The sequence below is a fragment of the Pseudorca crassidens genome, chromosome 12 (genome assembly GCF_039906515.1).
Source record: "Pseudorca crassidens isolate mPseCra1 chromosome 12, mPseCra1.hap1, whole genome shotgun sequence".
Lineage (NCBI taxonomy): Eukaryota > Metazoa > Chordata > Mammalia > Artiodactyla > Delphinidae > Pseudorca > Pseudorca crassidens.
Window position 1 is genome coordinate 51,689,470 of NC_090307.1, and position 19,815 is coordinate 51,709,284.

At 46.3% G+C, this 19,815-nt stretch overlaps 1 protein-coding gene across 5 annotated transcripts in view; it reads right to left on the reverse strand.

Moving 5' to 3' along the window:
* Positions 1 to 12,827: 12,827 nt before the first annotated feature.
* Positions 12,828 to 19,815, reverse strand: part of LAMA3 (laminin subunit alpha 3) — a 241,390-nt gene continuing 234,402 nt past the window's right edge. For all 5 annotated transcript variants that reach the window (XM_067699449.1, XM_067699451.1, XM_067699450.1 and 2 more), the window contains 5 exons: positions 17,974 to 18,133; positions 17,727 to 17,857; positions 15,750 to 15,843; positions 14,386 to 14,505; positions 12,828 to 13,375 (listed from right to left, as the gene is read on the reverse strand). In XM_067699449.1, the coding sequence (XP_067555550.1) occupies positions 13,230 to 13,375; positions 14,386 to 14,505; positions 15,750 to 15,843; positions 17,727 to 17,857; positions 17,974 to 18,133 (651 nt within the window). In that variant the 3' untranslated portion in view covers positions 12,828 to 13,229. The remainder of the gene's footprint in view (positions 13,376 to 14,385; positions 14,506 to 15,749; positions 15,844 to 17,726; positions 17,858 to 17,973; positions 18,134 to 19,815) is intronic.

Sequence of the window (19,815 nt, forward strand, 5' to 3'; positions counted from 1 at the left end):
AAGCAGACCCGAGAGCCTGTAAGATTCAAGAAGCAGCCTGCGTCTGGGGGTGAGTGACGACTTGCCCGGTGAGGAGAACGCCTTTTGTCTCCCCCCCCCCCCATTTTTCCTTCCTCAGACAAAATGAATGAGCCATCTGGACTGGCAACAGCCTTTCTGAGATCACAAACCAGCAAGGATGAAGATAAAAGTCAGACAGAGCAGAAGCCTCTGAAAGGCTGCGTCCTTGATGACGTCACGGAGCAGCTAAACCACAGCCAGAAACTACCTCCCAAGACGGCTCACATGGGAAGAATAAGCCTCTATTGTTTCTCTATTTTTTATAATGCTAAGACTAGTCTGGTTTGCTGTTGCCTGCAGCTGAACACGTTCTTAGCTGATGGAGGTAGTCCAGAAGGGATGTTGAATTTGAGGCCGGAAGGGTCAACTATGAGAAGAGCCAGGCAAGGGGAGAAGTGGAGTATGTGACAAGGACAGGGCAGACTTGTGGGTGACCTGGGGTCAGGAGAGAAGGGGCCAGTGAGGTGGCCAGGGGGCACCCTGCCATGGCCTTGACTGCGGGATGAGGACTTTCAGAAACCAAGAGAAGCTACATAATGGCTTTAAGCAGGGGAGGAACATATGGTCACAGGAGGTTTCAAATCCCACATTCTTTGATGTAGAAATGGGAAACCATAAAGATCTATAATTCTGATAAGGATTTTAAAATGGAGTTATTAAAAATTATGCTGAAGCCAGAAACTGCAGGCCACTAATAAGCAGCTGTGAGCAAGGAACGTTGAAAAGGTAGAGACTGATGACTCAGATGTCTTCGGGGGGATGATGCTCTGAGCTGTAAAGCCTTTAACAGCCAATTGCTAAGGAGAAAGGCTAGCAGTGTTTACAGGACATCTGACTTGGCCAGCCTTAGACTATAAATCCTAACTCAGCAGGGTGAATCCTAAACCCCACTGTGTCAGACTCACTTGTTTTCATATTTGGTTTTATGAAAATGTGCTGTCTGGTTTCTAAGAACTATTCTAGAGACATCAGGACTTTAAAAGTGTAACCTACCTCCTTTAGAAGGAAGCCATCAATCCTAAAGCAACACGTTAATTGACCGGCACAGAAAACTGTACTCAGCCCACTATTTATAATTCCTATTGGACTTGAATTTTTTTTTTCTAAGAAAGTATCAAGGCTTTCGTTTTCTCCCTTCCATCTTGATTGAAATAAATGACTAACACATTCATTGGAATAGGTGTCTCTAACATTTATTTATTAATAAAGAATTCTTCTGACAGATGTGATCTGTTGCATTAAAAAAAAATCATCAACGGCCGCAACGTGAACAATGATTTGTAAGGGAGCCGGAGATGGTGCTACCGTGATAGGAGGAAGATGTGGGGAGGGCGGGTAATGAAGATACACACTTGTGGACAGACTAGAGATGTTTGCAGGAGTTACAACTGAAAGGATTGGCTGGAGGAACCAGAAATGACTGAAGATGACTCAGAGGGTTTGGGCTTGAGCAACGAGCTAGATAGTGATCCTGAAATCGGGATATTCAGGAAGCGCACAGCTCTGGGTGAATCAACAGTTCAGATTCGGGCATATTCGGCTGAAGGTACCGAGTTGCTATCCAAGTGGAGCTACAGAGTAGGCAGCTGGATGTACGTAAGTCTGGGGTTCAGCATAGAAGAAGCATCTGCACAGAGAAAGGAGCTCAGGTGGGTCACCAGGACACTCCAGTGTTTACAGAAGTAACACCACCCTCATTTGCAGATAATAGTCATCTGATACCAAAAAGAATAATGCCCACCAATTTGTCTGGCCTGCTTCTCTTGGAAGCCCTGCACATGCAACATTTGGTTCAGGTGTACCCCACTATAGAAACTGCCACTCCATAGTCCCCAAAAGACACTCCATCAGTTACTTAGGTACAAATAATAGAAGCTCTCGATGACAGCGACCACCCAGGGTCAAACCACGGGCGGCAAGGCCATGTTAACGGTGTGACTCATGTCACTGAAAGCTGGCTCTGTCTCGGGTGACTAAGCCTCCTTTGAAAAGTGTCCTTTGATAGAAGATGTGGGGTCTGGGTGGTGATTTAGTGCTTGGATTTGAGAGCATTATGTGGTATTTTTCTATTCGTGTACAGAAGTCACTTCAAGCAGGAGAGGAGGAGAGAGATCAGAGCCACGCCAAAGCCTTAAGATCACTCGTGTGTCAGCTGCTTTCTTGCGTAGATGAGGTGTCGGGTGAGAAGGGCTCCAGGAAGTGCACACTCCTGTGTGTCAGCCCAGAATGGTGTGAATAAAGTTATTTTGGTGATTAATTACTATCTTCAACGGGAGTCTTGGCTTAATTACCTGCTGTGAGTATGCTAATTCGGTCAGCTGTCTCTAGGTAGCTAACTTTACCCTTCATTTAAAAGCTACCATCCAGGATGGAAGAAGCCTTTCTGGAGGAAGGAAGAACGCCCGTCACCAGAGGGGAAGTATGACTTTGTTTCAGGGCAGTGTTCACTGTCTTTTCTAACCCCCTTTGGATGAATGTGCAAATCAGGGTCCCCCAGATATTCTGACACGCCCCTTCCCCGTCACCACAATGCCATCAAAACAAAGTGGGAAACAGATGGCTACTGTCTGGGGCTTGAGAGGGTTGGTGGGTGAGATTAGCAGCGGCTCTTCATGCCCTTGGAATATACTCCTGAAGGCTTTCATCTGTCTTCGGGCACAGCAATACTACTAACATACCACTAATACATGAGACACGATGTTTCTCTCTTGTGGTTCGGCTTTCTTGAGTGAAGTTAATGCAGGGATAACCCTGGATGTGTGTACTAAAATGTAGGTCTTAGTCTCTTCAGCAAGTGGTGTTGGGAAAGCCGGACAGCCACATGTAATTCAATGAAGTTAGAATACACCCCCTCACCATACAGAAAAACAAACTCGACATGGCTTAAAGACTTAAACATAAGATATGATACCATAAAACTCCTAGAAGAGAACATAGGCAAAACATCCTCTGACATAAATCATACCAATATTTGCTTAGGTCAGTCTCCCAAGGCAACAGAAATAAAGACAAAAATAAACAATGGGACCTAATCAAACTTACAAGCTTTTGCACAGCAAAGGAAACCATAAACAAAATGAAAAGACAACCTACAGAATGGGAGGAAATATCTGCAAATGATGTGACCAACAAGGGCTTCATTTCCAAAATATACAAACAGCTTATACAACTCAACAACAAAAAAACAAACAACCCAGTCGAAAAATGGGCAGAAGACCAAAAGAGACATTTCTCCAAAGAAGAAATACAGATGGCCAATAGGCACATGAAAAGATACTCAACCTCATTAATTATTAGAGAAATGCAAATTAAAATTACAATGAGGTACCATTTCGTGCTGGTCAGAATGGCCATAAATTAAAAGTCTACAAATAACAAATGCTAGAGAGGGTGTGGAGAAAAGGGAACCCTGTTGGTGGGAATGTAAGTTAGTGGAGCCACTGTGGAAAACAGTATGGAGGTTCCTCAGAAAACTAAAAATACAATCACCATATGATCCAGCAATCCCACTCCTGGGCATATATCCAGACAAAACTATAATAAAAAAAGATATACACACCCTGATGTTCACAGCAGCACTATTTGCAATAGCCAAGGCATGGAAACAACCTAAATGTCCATCAACAGATGACTGGATAAAGATGTACATATATACAATGGAATATTACTCTGCCATAAAAAAGAACACAACAATGCCATTTGCAGCAACAGGATGCAACTAGAGATTGTCATACTAAGTGAAGTAAGTCAGAGAAAGACAAATACCATATGATTTCACTTATATGTGGAATCTAAAATATGACACAAATGAACTTATCTATGAAACAGAAACACGGACATAGAGAACAGACTTGTGATTGCCAAGGGTGAGGGGGTTGGGAGAGGGATGGATGGAGAGTTTGGGATTAGCAGATGCAAACTGGCATATAGAGAATGGATAAACAACGAGGTCCTACTGTGTAGCACAGGGAACTGTATTCAATATCCTATGATAAACCATAAGGGAAAAGAATATGAAACAGAATGTATACATATATAACTGAGTCACTTTGCTGTACAGCAGAGACTGCCACAACATATTAATTCAACTATTAATTCTTCAAAGAAAAAAAAATTACTTAGTGGAAAAAACAAAAGCAAAAAACAAGAAAAGTAGGTCTTATTATTATGCAGGTGAGATCAGGAGACAAATGCCACTGAAAACAGCTTGTTATACTCACGGATCCCAATAGGAGGGGACACACCGTGACACGGGGGAGCCACAGGAGGAAGATTCAGGGTCTGTCAGGAGGCAGAAGAAGAAGGGGACAATGCGGGCAAGGACCCTTCACTGTGGTTTCTGTGGAAGAATGGGTGAGGCAGATAAACAGGGTTAGGATTGGCTAGCTTGAATAATTTCAGTAGACTCTGGGGCACAGGAGCTGTCCCTAGTTGTCTGGTACCTGGCCCCAAGGTGATTATGGTGGGGGGGCACGGGGAGGTGGGCAGGGAATGGCCCTGAGTGTGAGAGGCGCAGAGGAAGTGGTGAGGGTGTGGGCTCTGGCTTGGTTGGTTAGCATACGAAAGGCAAGCGCTCTCAGCTGAGCCCTCCACTCTCTCTAGGAATCAGCTAACCATTGGAGGGGCAGCCCCTCCAGGGTCAGTCAGCAGGCCCCTACCTCCCCTAGGTCAAAGCATCAGAAATACATGGTGAACATAATGTGGTCAGCATTCTGTGAGGACTGGACGTGTAACCTTGGGGCTTACTCGCTGAGTCTCAGTTTACTTCTCTGCTAAATGGAGTAATAATACCTGACTCTACTGTAATTGTTGAGATTGAACGAGACTGTGTGGGCGAGAGGTTGTCACAGTGGCACGTGCCAAGTGCTTAATAAATGGCACACGTGTCTGTTAGTGGGGCGACTGTGAGCTCTGGGTAGAGTTTGAGTTGTTCTGGTTACAGAAGTTTGGGGTTGTTTTGGCACTGAATGAGGAAGGGTGGATATGTTCCTTCAACACCTGATTCTCCTAGTTGGAAAGCAGCTCCCATCTGTACCCAGAAGTTTTTTTCTTTTTAACTATTTTAAATACTTGAAGGGATGCTTTGCATATAGGTGATGGTCTCACCTTCATGAACCCATAGGTTGAAATGAATCCGTTTACCCCAGAGAAACTTTGGACCCAGGAGGGTAAGAGGTTCCCTTAGTTTTCACCAAATAGATGAGTAGCCAAGTCATTTCTGAAAAGTCTTCCATGGATTGATTAATGGATCAATTTCCCATTAACCTTTAGTAATAAAATCCATGATGCTAGAGAGAGTGAGGTTTGGGAATCTCTACATGTTAGTTCATCTCCCACTTGTGCAATTTCTTTCCTTCCTTCGATGAGTATTTATTATGTCTGAGGCACAGGGAGGAAGAAATTTACATAAAAGAATTTTGTGGAAGGAAGCAGGGCAAACGAAGCTCAGGATGCCTCACATTTTCTTGCTGTGTAACCAGGGTTTGCTTCTATTTTAGATTTAGCTCCATTTTTGTGAGTGTGTAAATGAAAATACCAAAAGAAGAAAATAAAGTCTGAGGCCAGAGAATGGCTGCCCTGAATAGTAATTAGTTTTAATTTCCCTTTCATTCCACCTGAGGGCTTTATCCAGCTTGTAATTATTCTGCAGTGTCTTCAGAACAAAGGGATGTTAGCTCTTGGATTTGTGGAACAGTTGAAAGCTCAACGACAGCAGATAATTAGGACTTGAAACAGTCCCCGCTCAGCTGACCCTGGCAGCCAGTCATCTTTCTCTGCCGCCCCATCTTCTCCTGATCCAAGGTCAGCAGCAGGTCAGGTTCAGATGCAGAGAGACTTCATACTACTACTTCCCTTCATGTACCCTCCGACTTGCTCTTTCCAGTTTTTGTCTCAGTTCTATAACCCAGGACCTGGCTTTGAACTTTGGTCAATCGCTCAAGCATTCTGAGCCTGAGCTTCCTGGGGCAAGATGGGGCTAACGTACCCACAGTCAGATGTACTCCTGAAAGAGATGAGGTCAGGGTGCCCCCGTCCCCCGGACTCTGGCCAAGCCTCCTCTTGGGCTGTGGTTGGGTCCCTCCGTGTACAGAGCACAGAGGGCGTCCTAGGCAAATGCACTCTCTTCCGTATCAGGCAGAGCTTTGACTTCTGCCCTTCTAAAGCGCACTGTGTGAGTCTCAAAAAGACCTTTGCCGGGCTTCCCTGGTGGCGCAGTGGTTGAGAGTCCGCCTGCCGATGCGAGGGACACGGGTTCGTGCCCCGGTCCGGGAAAATCCCACATGCCACGGAGTGGCTGGAGCCGTGGCCGCTGAGCCTGCGCGTCCGGAGCCTGTGCTCCGCAACGGGAGAGGCCACGACAGTGAGGCCCGCGTACCGCAAAAAAAAAAAAAAAAAAAAAAAAAAAGTCCTTTGCCTTTTTTATCTTAAAGCTACAGGTGGGCCAGGTGAGAAAACCTGCCCAAGATTATAGCTCCAATCAGAACCAGGGCCAGGCCTCCAGCCCTTCTGCGGAGTTCACAACCCAGCTTCTTTCCTCTGTATTTCCATTTTATCCCTGTGGGGGGGCACGAAACCCAAAGGGACCCGCTTTAGTGGTTGAGATATTAGTGAGAACTCAACAACAGAACAAACACAAACAGCAACAACAAACAAAACGAGAACGCTCCAACTGACGCTGGAGAAGATGCTTCCGAACCCTTCGGTTTAGATCATCAAGGCAGACGGCCCATCCAGACCCATCTGCTCCTGGACTTGCTGGATCCTCAGCTACTGCAGTCCCCACTGCAGCTCTGCCCTGTGGCCCCTCCCTCACCAGACACTAACCTCCTGTGGCCAAAATGAGTGACAAGTATGGTGGGACAGGGCAGCATCCAGCCTGCACCTTGCTCACTCTGCGACTCCTGGTGAAATCGGGATGGCGTCCGGGAGGCGGGGCTTAATGATGCCGCACAGCGTCCCCTCTGGTCACCTGTGGGACTGCAGGTTCAGCGGTGGGAAAGCACGCAAGTTGCCCGCTCAGCTGCCTCCCCCTCCCCAAACGTCTCCAACCCACAGCCAACACCATTCCTCCCGCTCTCAGGGGATCCCGTGGTGGCAGCTCCTATAAGCTCCCTGGCTGCAGCCTTTCAATGTCCCTGAGGTAAAAGCAGAGCCTTTAACGGGCAACAGCGGTAGAAACTGGGCAACTACTTTGCAAAGAGCGCCCACAGTGGGCGGCAAGACATAGTCAAGGTCAGAGGAAGGCAAGGGGTCATCTTCCCCTTCCCTGAACCAGAGTAAGGGTCAGCCTGTGGTAAGGGTCAAAGGTGAGAAGAGACGTGAAAAGGTGGTGTAAATGGTAACGCGTGAGACAGGCTCTTGGAATGGTTGTTATCCTAAAATCTTCAAGTAAATCCTGTGCTAGGCAGCCAGCCATGGAGGTGACTGCTACAAGGTCAGAAGCAGCTGATTTTACTCAGATGGCTGTGGAGTTCCCAGACCACAAACCTCAGCAGAGACAAGGAGACAATGTAGTGGCCCTTCGTTTCCCTCAATTGAAACATAATTGCAAAGGGCACGTTCAGCACATTCTATGCTCGCCCTGTCACACACCTGTTTCCACTTCCCCATGTTGAGGGCCTAACCCCCAATGTAACTGTATTTGGAAATATTGTCTTTATGGAGGTAATTAGGGTTAAATGAGGTCATAATAGTGGAGCCCTGATCCAAGAGGATTAATCTCCTTATAAGAAGAGACACCGCAGGGCTCCCTGCCTTCCCCACCGTGTACACACACCAAGGAAGGTCCATGTGAAGACACAGCGAGAAGGTGAACAGGTACAAGCCAGGAAGAGCTCTCACCAGAAACCAGACAGGCCAGAACCTTGCTCTTGGAATTCTAGCCTCCAGAATTGCAAGAAAATAAATTTTTGTTGTTTAAGCCACCCAGTCTGTGGTGTTTTGTTATGGAAACTTAGCTGATTAAGAAAAAGGTTAAAGGCGGGAGACACTTGTCCAAGTTGGGGGACAAGAAATGGGACTGGAGTAAAGACAGTAGCCTGTTGAGCAGATGGGAGATGGTAACCTGTTTTCAGAAAGACCTGGACACAGTGAGGTACGATCACGCCACTTGGGGTCAGTGCTTTCTCAGAGGCACTCTGGCTTTCATGCTTTTAGACATTTGAATTCCTCTCCTAGAGTAACTAAAGCCATAAGGAAGTACCAACTTTGGATACCTCTGCTCCATGTTTTACAGTGTTCTTAACAGTGGTAAAATTAACAGTGATATTCTCCCAACATTCTTACATCTATCATCTCAGTTAACTCTCAGAGAAGACCTCTAAAGTAAAAGACTTAATTTTTTATCCCTCAAACTTCTAGAATATTCGAAACCACATGACAAAAAGCTTGCATGCTTGAAATACAACTGGAATTATAGGACCAAGGGAACGAAAAGTAGCTCAGAGCCAAGTGATTTCCAAGAGCAAAGGTTTTTCCTGAAGGTGGAGGTGGCTTTCCTGAGGGGCTTTGCTCTTATGGAGGGGAAGTGGGACTAGATGGATGACAAGGGAACAGTGCAGCAGGAGACAAATCCTTCTGGGGTCTGGTCTTGTCAGGAGCTATCACAGCAGCAGTTGGACTTTTTGGTCCAGGAAGCTGCCCTGAAGTCCCATGAGACACTTTCTTCCCTGTCAGGGGCCTCCCCCTCACCAAGGACATTGTAAAAACATGACATTAAGGATCTCATTTTGTTGACAGCACTGCAGTTGAATGCTAGATAACACAGCCACTTATTTTCCAGAATATAGACTTTATTTCTGAGGAAGCATATTTCCTGTAGGAATACTAAATTCCTACTGAGATTTGCCTTTGGAATGGACAACACACCAAGCTACATCACCAGACACCCAGCTCCATTATTATTGTCCAGGAATGCACGCTCCCTGAGTATGGAACGATTCATTACTGATTAATTAGCAAAAGCCTTTTGAGTCAGGGGTGGTTTAATCAGTAAGTGTGTGCTGTGCTATCGTGTGCATTCATGAAGACTGAAAGTTCCAGCCTTTCCCCCCTGAAACTCCCAAGTCTCATTTTATCGAGGACTCAATGTAGAGCAGAATAAACCACACATTCAAAATTTATGGGAAATAAAACCTTCTGGCAACGGAAAGGTACACTTTATATTCTGGGGTCATAGAAGTCTTCATGAGCAAAGGAGAAAAAAAGCATTTTCAGTAAATAGTATTCATCATCTCAGGACCCTGCCCTTTACTCTGGGAGAATAATTGTTTTTCACTCTGAGAATGATTAACAGGGATATTCCAATTCTGTCTCTGTCTTCCATACAAAGGCATGCAGACATTATGCTAGAATTTTTATGCTGAGAAGTTATATTGTTTGGCAAATTAAGAAAATGGAAACATGACACACCTGTCACCTACCACCACTGTTATTACCATAATCATTCATGTTAAGAAAAACGAGTTCTTGGTTTTTTTGTGTGTGTGTGTGGTACACGGGCCTCTCACTGTTGTGGCCTCTCCCATTGCGGAGCACAGGCTCCGGACGCGCAGGCTCGGCGGCCATGGCTCACAGGCCCAGCCACTCCACGGCATGTGGGATCTTCCCGGACTGGGGCACGAACCTGTGTCCCCTGCATCGGCAGGCGGACTCTCAACCACTGCGCCACCAGGGAAGCCCAACAAGCTCCTGTTTTGGATGTCTATTGGGGGGCACGGTGATGGGAGGGATGGGGACTCGAGCTTTTGTCCTGGAAATTTTGCCTGAGCAAATCCTTATGAACGTTTCAATCACAAAGAAAGCAAACTTACAAGATGAAGGAGGAAGAAGCTGCTACGGCTGAGGCTTGGCGGTTGATCAGGGAGCACAGTCCACTCTTCCAAGCCTCCGAGGAGTGCCTTGCTCCTTTCCGGAAGGACTGAACTGCTCCCTCCCTTAAGGCGTTTTGCGGAATCACCCGTCAAAGCCCATCAGCTGCCCCTGCATTTCCAGGTGGTGTGCATTTGGCTCAGATGGGCCTGGAGCATGGCGGATCCCTGTGAGCTGACATGATCCAAACACTGCTCCCTGTTTTGAAGACCATGAGCTGATCTTGGTGAGTTTATATTTAGTGATCTCAGGGGCTAAAGTCAGTTAAAAAAAGATTTGAATGTAAGGGGATAGAACCTTTTAGGAAGCAATTTGACAATAGCTAACAACAAATATAAAAAGGTTCATGTAGGGCTTCCCTGGTGGCGCAGTGGTTGAGAGTCAGCCTGCCGAGGCAGGGGACACGGGTTCGTGCCCCGGTCCGGGAAGATCCCACATGCCGCGGAGCGGCTGGGCCCGTGAGCCATGGCCGCTGAGCCTGCGCGTCCGGAGCCTGTGCTCCGCAACGGGAGAGGCCACAGCGGTGAAAGGCCCGTGTGCCGCAAAAAAACCCCAAAAACAAACAAAAAGGTTCATGTATTTTGACTTAGTAGTTTTATTTCTAAGAATTTATCCTAAGAAAATAAGTAAGTTTACATTCCAGGACTTATTCATTCTGGTGTTGCTTATAATTGCAAAAATTTGAAACGACCCAGTTGCCTAATAATTGGAGGTTAAATTTATTATAATAAATTCATCTGATGGAATGTTCCACAAAGACTTGGGAAACACCATATAGTTTTAAAAAACATAAAAATAATATTACAGTATAATTGTCATTTTGTAAGGAAATATACATGCATTTAGAATCGAATAACAGACATATAACCAAATTCAAATAGAATTCTGAGTGATGAGATTATGGGTGATTTTATAATTTTTCTATAACCCATATTTATACCATTTGTATTCAATATCATAATGTTATTTGAAAATGGTTCCACTCATATGCTGGCTTTAAGTTCTCATTCCTGAGAGAGAACCTGGCCTTTCTGGGGCTAGCATGGACCCACCCAAAGTTGGAATTAGTAAAAAGAGAACTGGGGAGCTGGAAGAGAGGGGAGTGAATGTGGTGGGAATGGCAGAAGTTGGGGTTTGGGGTTCTTTACAGGGCAGCATTGGGCAGGGTTGGTGGGAAGGAGAAAGGCGCTGACCCAAAGTTCCCTGTGGGGAAGTGAGATGACTTCCTTCCTGGGAGGATGGGAAGGTCAGCGTGTCCTGCCCGGAGCCGCCATCCTCTGACATGGGGTTATCATGAGTGTGGCAAAAACCCAACCGCCCTACATCCTGAGGAATGAGGTCAAGAGGTGAAGGAGGCAGCCCACGAAGGCACACGATTGCTCCATAGTCCCTGGGTGCCCCTGAAGTGATTGTCACCTCGGGAGATTGAGTTGATTTTCTCACAATCCAGGCCCTACTCGCCTGGACCAGAATGACACCAACTGTGGAGGCGTCATGAACGGGTCAGGGTCAACCACCGGTGATCCTGCTGACCCCTAGGCCTCTCACCCCAAGGTCAGCCCAATTTGTGATAGGCTGTGAGCCAGGAGGAAGATAATAGCGATGATTCTTATATGCACTTCACAGTTTACACGTATTTCCCGTGAGGGTCCAGGTGAGGAGCTGTAGCATTCCTTTCAGAGAACAGACATTTACGATCTGAGAAGAGCCACGCTGAGGGCTCTGGGTCTCAAACTCCATCTGTGACATCCTCTGCTGCTTTCTGGTGGCTGGAATTATATTCAGCAAATGCAGATGGACAGCTGTTCTTTCAGCTACCATAAAATGGAGGGAAGAGCAGTGGTATTAACGAAGACTTAACTGCCCCTTTAAAATGCATCTGGGAAGTACTAATGAATAACTTTGTAGATTCACTTAAGTCAACACCAGGAACCCAGAAGAGAGAATCAGCCATTTAGTGCAGACCTGCCAAAGGCAGGTGAAATGGATCTTCCTCACGCAGACTCAGGGTCTGGATGGTCATCACCTGGTTGAATTTTCATTTGAAAATCAATGTTTTTGGAAAGCACATGACTTAAGGTCATGAAATTCAGCCTCTGACCCAGCATAGCATCCCTACAGCCCACCAGCCAGCCTCTGTTGAATACCCCCTGCGATGGGGACCTTGCTACCTCTCCAGGAGAACGGTTCATGTTTTCATAGGTATGGCAGGTAGAAAGCATGCCCACGGGACGGCAGTGTGAGGGTCATAAAAGAGCACTGGCTTGAAGGGAACGTGCCTCAGTTTCAGAGGTGGAGGGCAGGTAGCTGTAAGGATACCACATAGGATTACTATATCCAAATTTTAGAATTGTTTTAGTCCTGATGAGCAAATACTATGTAGGAGACACAGAAGTGCTTGCATAGCCTTCTTTGCTAGTGAGAGTGGTGCTGGGTAATAATATTGGTCTAGTACATGGTTCATTATTTTGTAGATAAAACTAGATTCCTACTTCCCATTGACTTCTGTTAGCTTCTCATGCAAAGCTTTAATTATAGTATATACAGTACATTCATCTCAGCTCCTCTACTAGACAGTTTTTGCCCTCAAGGAATTGATAATCATAATCTAGACTTGGTTGGCAGCAGACTGTACGTGGGAAGCCAAGTGGAGTTGCAGGTTCATTTATTCAGTTTGTTACTTACTATTTTATGAACAGTATGTGTCTCCCCGATTGGATTGCATATTCCTTGACTGTAGATCCAACACTGAGCACACACAGTACCTCACCAGCATGTGCTTGGTGATTATTTGTAGAAAACTGCGTTGTACATGGCACATTGAACAGGTGCTGAAGAATGAATACAATTAAAAATGACCAGCAAGCCAATCGTTTTATGTTAATAAAACATCATAATTTGAAGAGTACACTGCATTTATTTAACCCCATAAATTATAACATCTTAACACATGTAAAATTTTTGTATTTTTAAAGTGCTTTGCAAGATATTTATTTTTTTTAACAAGTGGAAAACAGTGTTCTTTAAAAGACATCAAACTTTTAGTGGAAAGTGATATTACCAGAAGCATGTAAGGATTTGTTCATCCTCTTCAAGAAATGGGATTTTTATGTAAAATATATATGTAGCACTGAATGCCAAAATGATGGGTATGTGTGGTTGGAATTAAAAATGAGATTTGCTAATAAACCCATCGGGATGGTGTCTTAAGTCAGAACGACCTTGAGAGGGGAGAGGGAGGGGTGTTGGGTAATCAGTGCTTCCGGAGGTGAACTTCCCTGCCTTGTGATGGGTTTGAGTTAGTGGTCAGGACAGCCATTCAGACTGACAGTCCCCCGAACTTCTGCAGCTTCAGTGACAGGGACAGGAATGTGGTTGACTTGAATATTCTTCAGGCAGCCAAAAAAGGATCTCCACACGGGAAGCTTCAGGGTTTTCAAATGAGCTGAAAGACAAAAGGAGAGGCATTTGATGGCTCACTCATACTGTCAAGTGGACGCACTCCATTAAGAAACGGTCTTATTAGAGCTAAAGGGACCCAGGCTCTCAGTCCACCCAGTCCTCTCCTGCTTTAAGCAGGCACCCAGCACAGCCCCTGCTGTGAAAGGTCAGCTATAAGGCTACTCTGCACATCCTTCAGAGAAGGAGATTCCACAGCCCAAATCAATAGATAATGACTCTGAACTCTAGTGCTTTTCATGGGTCATGGAAGACCTATAAAATTAACCACCAGACCATCTGGAGACACATAAATCAATGAAGGCTGACAAGGCTCTTTCCAGGCAAAGTTCCAGTCCTGAACTTGACTCTGATTCACCTGACTCTGATCACCCTGCCTGATTCCCCCATTCTGGCTCCACACAGCTTAATAAGTCACCATAACTAAGTGCCTGGAGGGGAGAGACCAGTTTCTCAGGCCCTTTTCTGATTCTTTATGATATCAGGCTTCTAGGTTCATGCAGGCTCTTAGGAGAGGCTTATAAATTATAGGCTTGGGGGGCTTCCCTGGTGGCGCAGTGGTTGAGAGTCCGCCTGCCGATGCAGGGGACGCGGGTTCGTGCCCCGGTCCGGGAAGATCCCACATGCCGCGGAGCGGCTGGGCCCGTGAGCCATGGCCGCTGAGCCTGCGCGTCCGGAGCCTGTGCTCCGCAACGGGAGAGGCCACAGCAGTGAGAGGCCCGCGTACCACAGGAAAAAAAAAAAAAAAAAAAAAATTATAGGCTTGGGACAAGTGGAAGCAGTAGCCACGTGGCCTGGGCTGCTGGGAAACGTTCTGTTGCTGGCAGTCCGGTTTCCCCACAAGCTGGAGAAAGAGTCTCACTGTCTACACGGTCCAGCCAACGGCTGCCCCTGCTGATATCCCAACAAATGTGATGCCCCCACCCACGGGTTACGATGGAGATGTTAAGAGTTGACGTGGGACAACATGGGTGTAGAAGTCAGCACAGGAGTTACCTGGGACACTTCCAATGTGCAGATGCTCCTGCGTGCGGGCAGTGGGGACGGGGTGCTGTCCAGCGGTGGAACTATGGTCTGCGTCCAGTTTCAGGTGCAGGATGTGCTGTTTTATGGTGACTGCAGGGAAAGAAAGCAGGTCAGGTCTATCACCTGAGAGCCCTGCCCACTGTATAATGTCTACACCGGGCATCATCATCGGCTTCTTTCTCACTCACTCCTGTTGGACCTGAGGGAGCACGGCTCGCAGGAATTCCATCAACCTAAGCACAAATTCAACTAATTTCTCCCCACCAGGTGCTGTTTAGGTGCTTCCACCTATATTACAGAATTTAATCCTTAAAATGAATCTGTGAGGAAGATATCATCACTCTCGTTTCTCAGATAAGAGACTGTGACCCTCCATCACTGAGGAGCTTGGCAGCATGGCTTGGTTATAAATTAAACAAGTTGGGATTCAAGCCCTGGTTTCCTGTCTCCAGAGGCCAGTGCTTATTTCACGTGATCTCTGGTTCTTTCCAAGAAGACACTGACTGACTGCTGAAAACGGACTCCAAAGACAGTGGCTTTTGACCCTCCCAAATAAAACTCCTCCAGCGTCAACAATCTTAACCAACTGCAATGCAGTTAGCTTTCAAATTAGCCAAGAGGCAGCTACTTTTAACAAAAGATATTTTAGCCAATACAGGTTAATATATCTCCAAACTTGTATGCGCAAGTTATTCCTAAAATAGCAGATTCGACTTGAGAGTTTATGCCTGCTCCCCGTCAAGTGGTTTGTCTAAATCCTTGGCATTAGTATTAAATGTTGTTGAAAAAAATAACCCAACAATGAACTTTACCTATAGTAAGAGCAAACATTTACTGAGCACTTAGGACGTGCTGGACACTGCTAAGCACTTCACACGCATTATCCCATTAGTTTTCACAACCTTGGGAGGTGTACACTATTTTTACCTCCGTTGTACAGATGAGAAAACTGAAGATAAAGAGAAATTAAGTAGCTTGCCCAAGGTCTCACAGGGCTGGAACTGAGACCTGACCTCTGTTCTCTTTGACTTCAGAGGCAAAATCTCAATCACAGTGTTATGCTACCTTGAAAACAAACATAGCTTATCAGTTTGCTGGGTTCCACACCGCCCCCCCCCAAAAAAAACTCAGTGTGTTATGGAGAACTGGAGCCGTGAATTACATAAATACGACTGGAGTTGAGAATAGACATGTTCCCAGCACCTTAACCTGGTGGGCTGACCCTGGTCAGACGCTAATGGATGGATGAACTGAGGGAGCGTTTGGGATGTTCGAGTCCAGATGGAAAGGGAGACTGTTTCAGTCTGTGAACAATAGGCTACTGGACGTCATACCTGTCACCGAGTGCCACTGTCCATCACACAGAGATTGCTTTGGTGTGACCGATGTCAGGATCCCACCTGCCTCGCTGCCCACAGAGGCCGTGACCTGGAACACACATGCATTTTCCTATTTCCTTCAGAAAGGCAGGTGGGGCCCACTTCCTGCCATCTTTCCTTCCCAGCCCTTGCACCCTGACCGCCCAGGAGCACTTGAAACATGGGTACACCCTCCCGCACCAGGTGACCATAGAGGGACAAAGGCTTTGCAGGAATCTCTCTGTTGTACCCCTTTCCAGGCAAGTGAGCTGCAAATCCAGGGCCTGGCCTGAAGTTACTGCCAAAGGTAAGGAGCCTTTCCCACTGACTCCCTACCCCAGTCCCATCAGGCCTGACTCAAAGGTTACTGATTAGCACCGAAGATCTGCCTTAGTGATTAGCATGTGACAGTAGCTCTGTTTAGGAGGACGTGTACAATTTGGAAGGCAAAAACGTTGGCTGAGGCCTATACCCGGCTGCAAGGGGCAGCCAATTATAATAATTCCACGAACGCAGGACTTAAAGAGGGGTCTCGTCCAAGGAATTCAGCACGCTAACTGACTGAGTTTGCACTGGGCACGTGTCAGGGGTCAGGCACTCAACGTGCTGTTGTGCAGAATCCCGCATTCCCACTCTGGCCCAGGATTCTCCAGGGGCTGAATCAAGGTCAATGAAACGAGAGGGCTAAAATCAGCCTGTTGATAAGTAATTTACATCTAATTTGCATGTAAGCAGACAGTGCAGCCTTTTCTGGGGCAATTTTCAAGCTAAGCAGTGTCACAGCTGTTAGGAAGGTTATCAGGTCTTGATTTCGTGTTGGGGGGAGTATTTCCTATCCAGAAGCTCTCACCAAAGATGCTCCCCAATCCCTCCCCTGAAAAGCCAGCTTTGTCTGAACCACCGTTAAGCATAGTTCCTTGCTTCTTGGGCCCGCAAGAGGCCTGCTCAGACTTAAAGCTGTAACTTAACTAAAAAGTGTCCAAGAGTTCTGACTACTGTATTTTATTCTGAGAGTCTTCCCTCACATTCAGTAAACTGGAAGGATAAAGGTAAAAGAAAATGCTATATTATCAATCTTTGCTTTAAGGCCTTAACTAAGAGAGGCTTCCTGGAAGGATTTGGTTTGAAAGAGATTGTTTTGCAAAGGAAAGAGATTAAACGTGGGTGGTGAACATAAGATATTGAATAGGCCTGTGAGCAATGGGAAAGATGGAGCAGCAAAAGCACATGGCTGAAGAAGGAAGCCATGAAAAGCTAAAGGAAGGCTGGGTGGAGACCCTGTGGCCGGCTTGGCTGCAGAGACCAGAAGGGCTTGGTGAGCTGTGTAGAGAGGATAAAGGGAATCTGAAGCTGACCCAGCGGATGTGGGGCATGGGCAAGGGTGTGACATGGTGTAGATGGCTGGTGAGAAAATCCATCCCATGAACTCTGGTGCTGCCCTTATAAATAAAAGTAGAGGTGTGACAAGGGTGAAGGGGAGGTGAGAAAAATGAACATTTACTGATAAATGTTCATATAAAATAAAATAAATAAAAGTAGAGGTGTGACAGGGGTGAAGGGGAGGTGAGAAAAATGAACATTTACTGAGTATATGGCAGCTTCTCCTCTCCTGACAAAAGCCCTTAAATATAAGCATCATTCTCCACATTTTAAAGATAAAAAAATTGAGTCAGAGAGGGGTTAGGTAACTTCCCGAGGGCCCTATAACTAAGTGGTGGAGCCGGAATTCAGCCCAGCTTGTTTGAATTTGCCCAATTTAAAAGATGAAGAACAGAAAACACGATGACCAAATTACTTAAGGAAAAGGGTAAGTCAGCCCTGAAGTCAGGCCTCTTAAATACAAGATTGGATTCCACGCTCTACCGTAACTCCACCTACCATGGTCTCCAGAAGTGGAATCTGGTTCTAATATAAATTCACACACCCTTCCCATGTCATCCGACAGATACACACCTTTCCTGCCTCCATATAAACAGATAAGTGCTCCCCGGGTTGACTTCCGACGTGAATTAGAATTCCAGTGAGACTTCTCGGGCGCATGCTGAAAACAAGCTTAAATTCTGGCCCCAAAAGCACGGAGTTGGCTTTCAAAACAAAAACAAACAAATAATAGTTTAAACATCATAATTCCAAAAAAAAGGATAAGAGTTCTTCAGAATCGAAGCTATAAAGATATAAAGCCTTCCAAACTGCTCCTTACCTAGGATGACATGACCTCCTTCTTGAGAAAAATAGATGCCTTTCTCCAAAGGGCCATCCAAGCAGGGAGACACCCCAAAGCTTGCAGAAGCGGTGTCCAGGGGTTTCAAATCCAACTGAAAGTTCCTCAGGCATCCCACAAAGCTGTTTTGGGGGAGGGTCTGCAACCAAGCAGAAGAGAAAGCAAACTGTATTACCCACAACTCCCAGAAATCCATGCACAGCGAAGGTTAAGGGCAGGGGCAGTTGTCCAAAAGAGGAGGAAGGAGGGGGATTCATCCATCCTGCTTCCAAGAGTCAGGTGGGCCTGACTGGCTCCATTTTGGCTCCCTCCACAGTGCCAAAAAACCCAGATACCAGGTGTTTTGTGGGTGGTCGAAGTTGGAATGTACCACCAAACCAAGGGCAGGGGCAGTGGAGATGGCAACCTAGCGTGGAAACAAGAATTCAGAGGGTGACTTGACCCTGGGCCACAGTCAGAGCTGCAACAGGGGAAATTGCCACCTTGCTGTTCACAGATCTCACCGTCTCTTTGCAGGTACAAAGTACTTCTTAGGGTTTCATGAGCCCGTGTGATAGCTTAATGCAGGGCGGCCGGCTGAAAAACGAGGCCAAAACATTCCTAAAATAATGAAGGGTAAGAAAGCTCCCGACACTGTTGGGCCCAGTGCGCCATCAACAAATCACGAATGCCACAGGGTCAAGGTCAGACACAGGGTGCGGGATCAGGGGGCTTGCGTGGAGCCCCCACGGCTGCCGAAAGCTGGCCTGAAACAAGGGCTCCTCACCTGCGGCTCAGGGACGAGCTTCTGGGGTTCTCTGACCCCTTAAATTATATACCAGATGTCTGTGTATTTTCCTGGAGAAAGGGGCTATAACTTTCATGAAATTCTCAAAAAAGTTAATAAAATCACTGAATAAAATCCCTCTACTCTCTTCTGGAGTAAATGCCTTTAGGACTCTGGAATCCTACACGACGGATGTAAGACATGATAATTTTAAGGGAATCTAGTGGTATTATAGATGCATGTGGTGTCAGTGTCAACAACAAAGTACTGATTGGGGCCCCTAAGAAATGTTACTTTCTTCAGATTTGCCATCATGTATAACAAAGAGTCTGTATCTGACACCACGCTCATGCTCTCCAGTTCAGGCCATAACCTAACATGGAATCACCAAAGACTGGCTGCAGGTTTTGGTATTTGGAGGCAGCCACTGGCTGATTGGATGTTGCCTGCCCTTTGAAAGGATATGGAGGAGGGTATTCGGTGGTTTGCACCCTCAGGTTGAAGGAAGGCTGCGAATAGGACCTTGCTGGTAAAGGATGTTGTAAATGGGGTGCTACTGATTGTCTCAGATTTTAGGATGTTGAGTGTGATTTACCCAAGTCAAAAGAGCACCCAGGGCTTCCCTGGTGGCGCAGTGGTTGAGAGTCCGCCTGCCGATGCAGGGGACGCGGGTTCATGCCCCGGTCCGGGAAGATCCCACATGCCGCGGAGCGGTTGGGCCCGTGAGCCATGGCCGCTGAGCCTGCGCGTCCGGAGCCTGTGCTCCGCAACGGGAGAGGCCACAGCAGTGAGAGGCCCGCGTACCACAGGAAAAAAAAAAAAAAGCACCCAAATTGTGCCCCTGAGTCACTACCCCATCCTGTGATTTCTCTGAGAGGGAAAAAGGTACAGAGGTTGCAGAAAAGCAAACACTGAGTATCCTCTTTAGCAATTATTAACATGTTATATGTTATATATGTATTAGATACCATAATACATATACTATATTATGTTATACATTATTTATGATACATATATAAAAGTTATTACATACAACAAAGTAAAACAGTACTTTG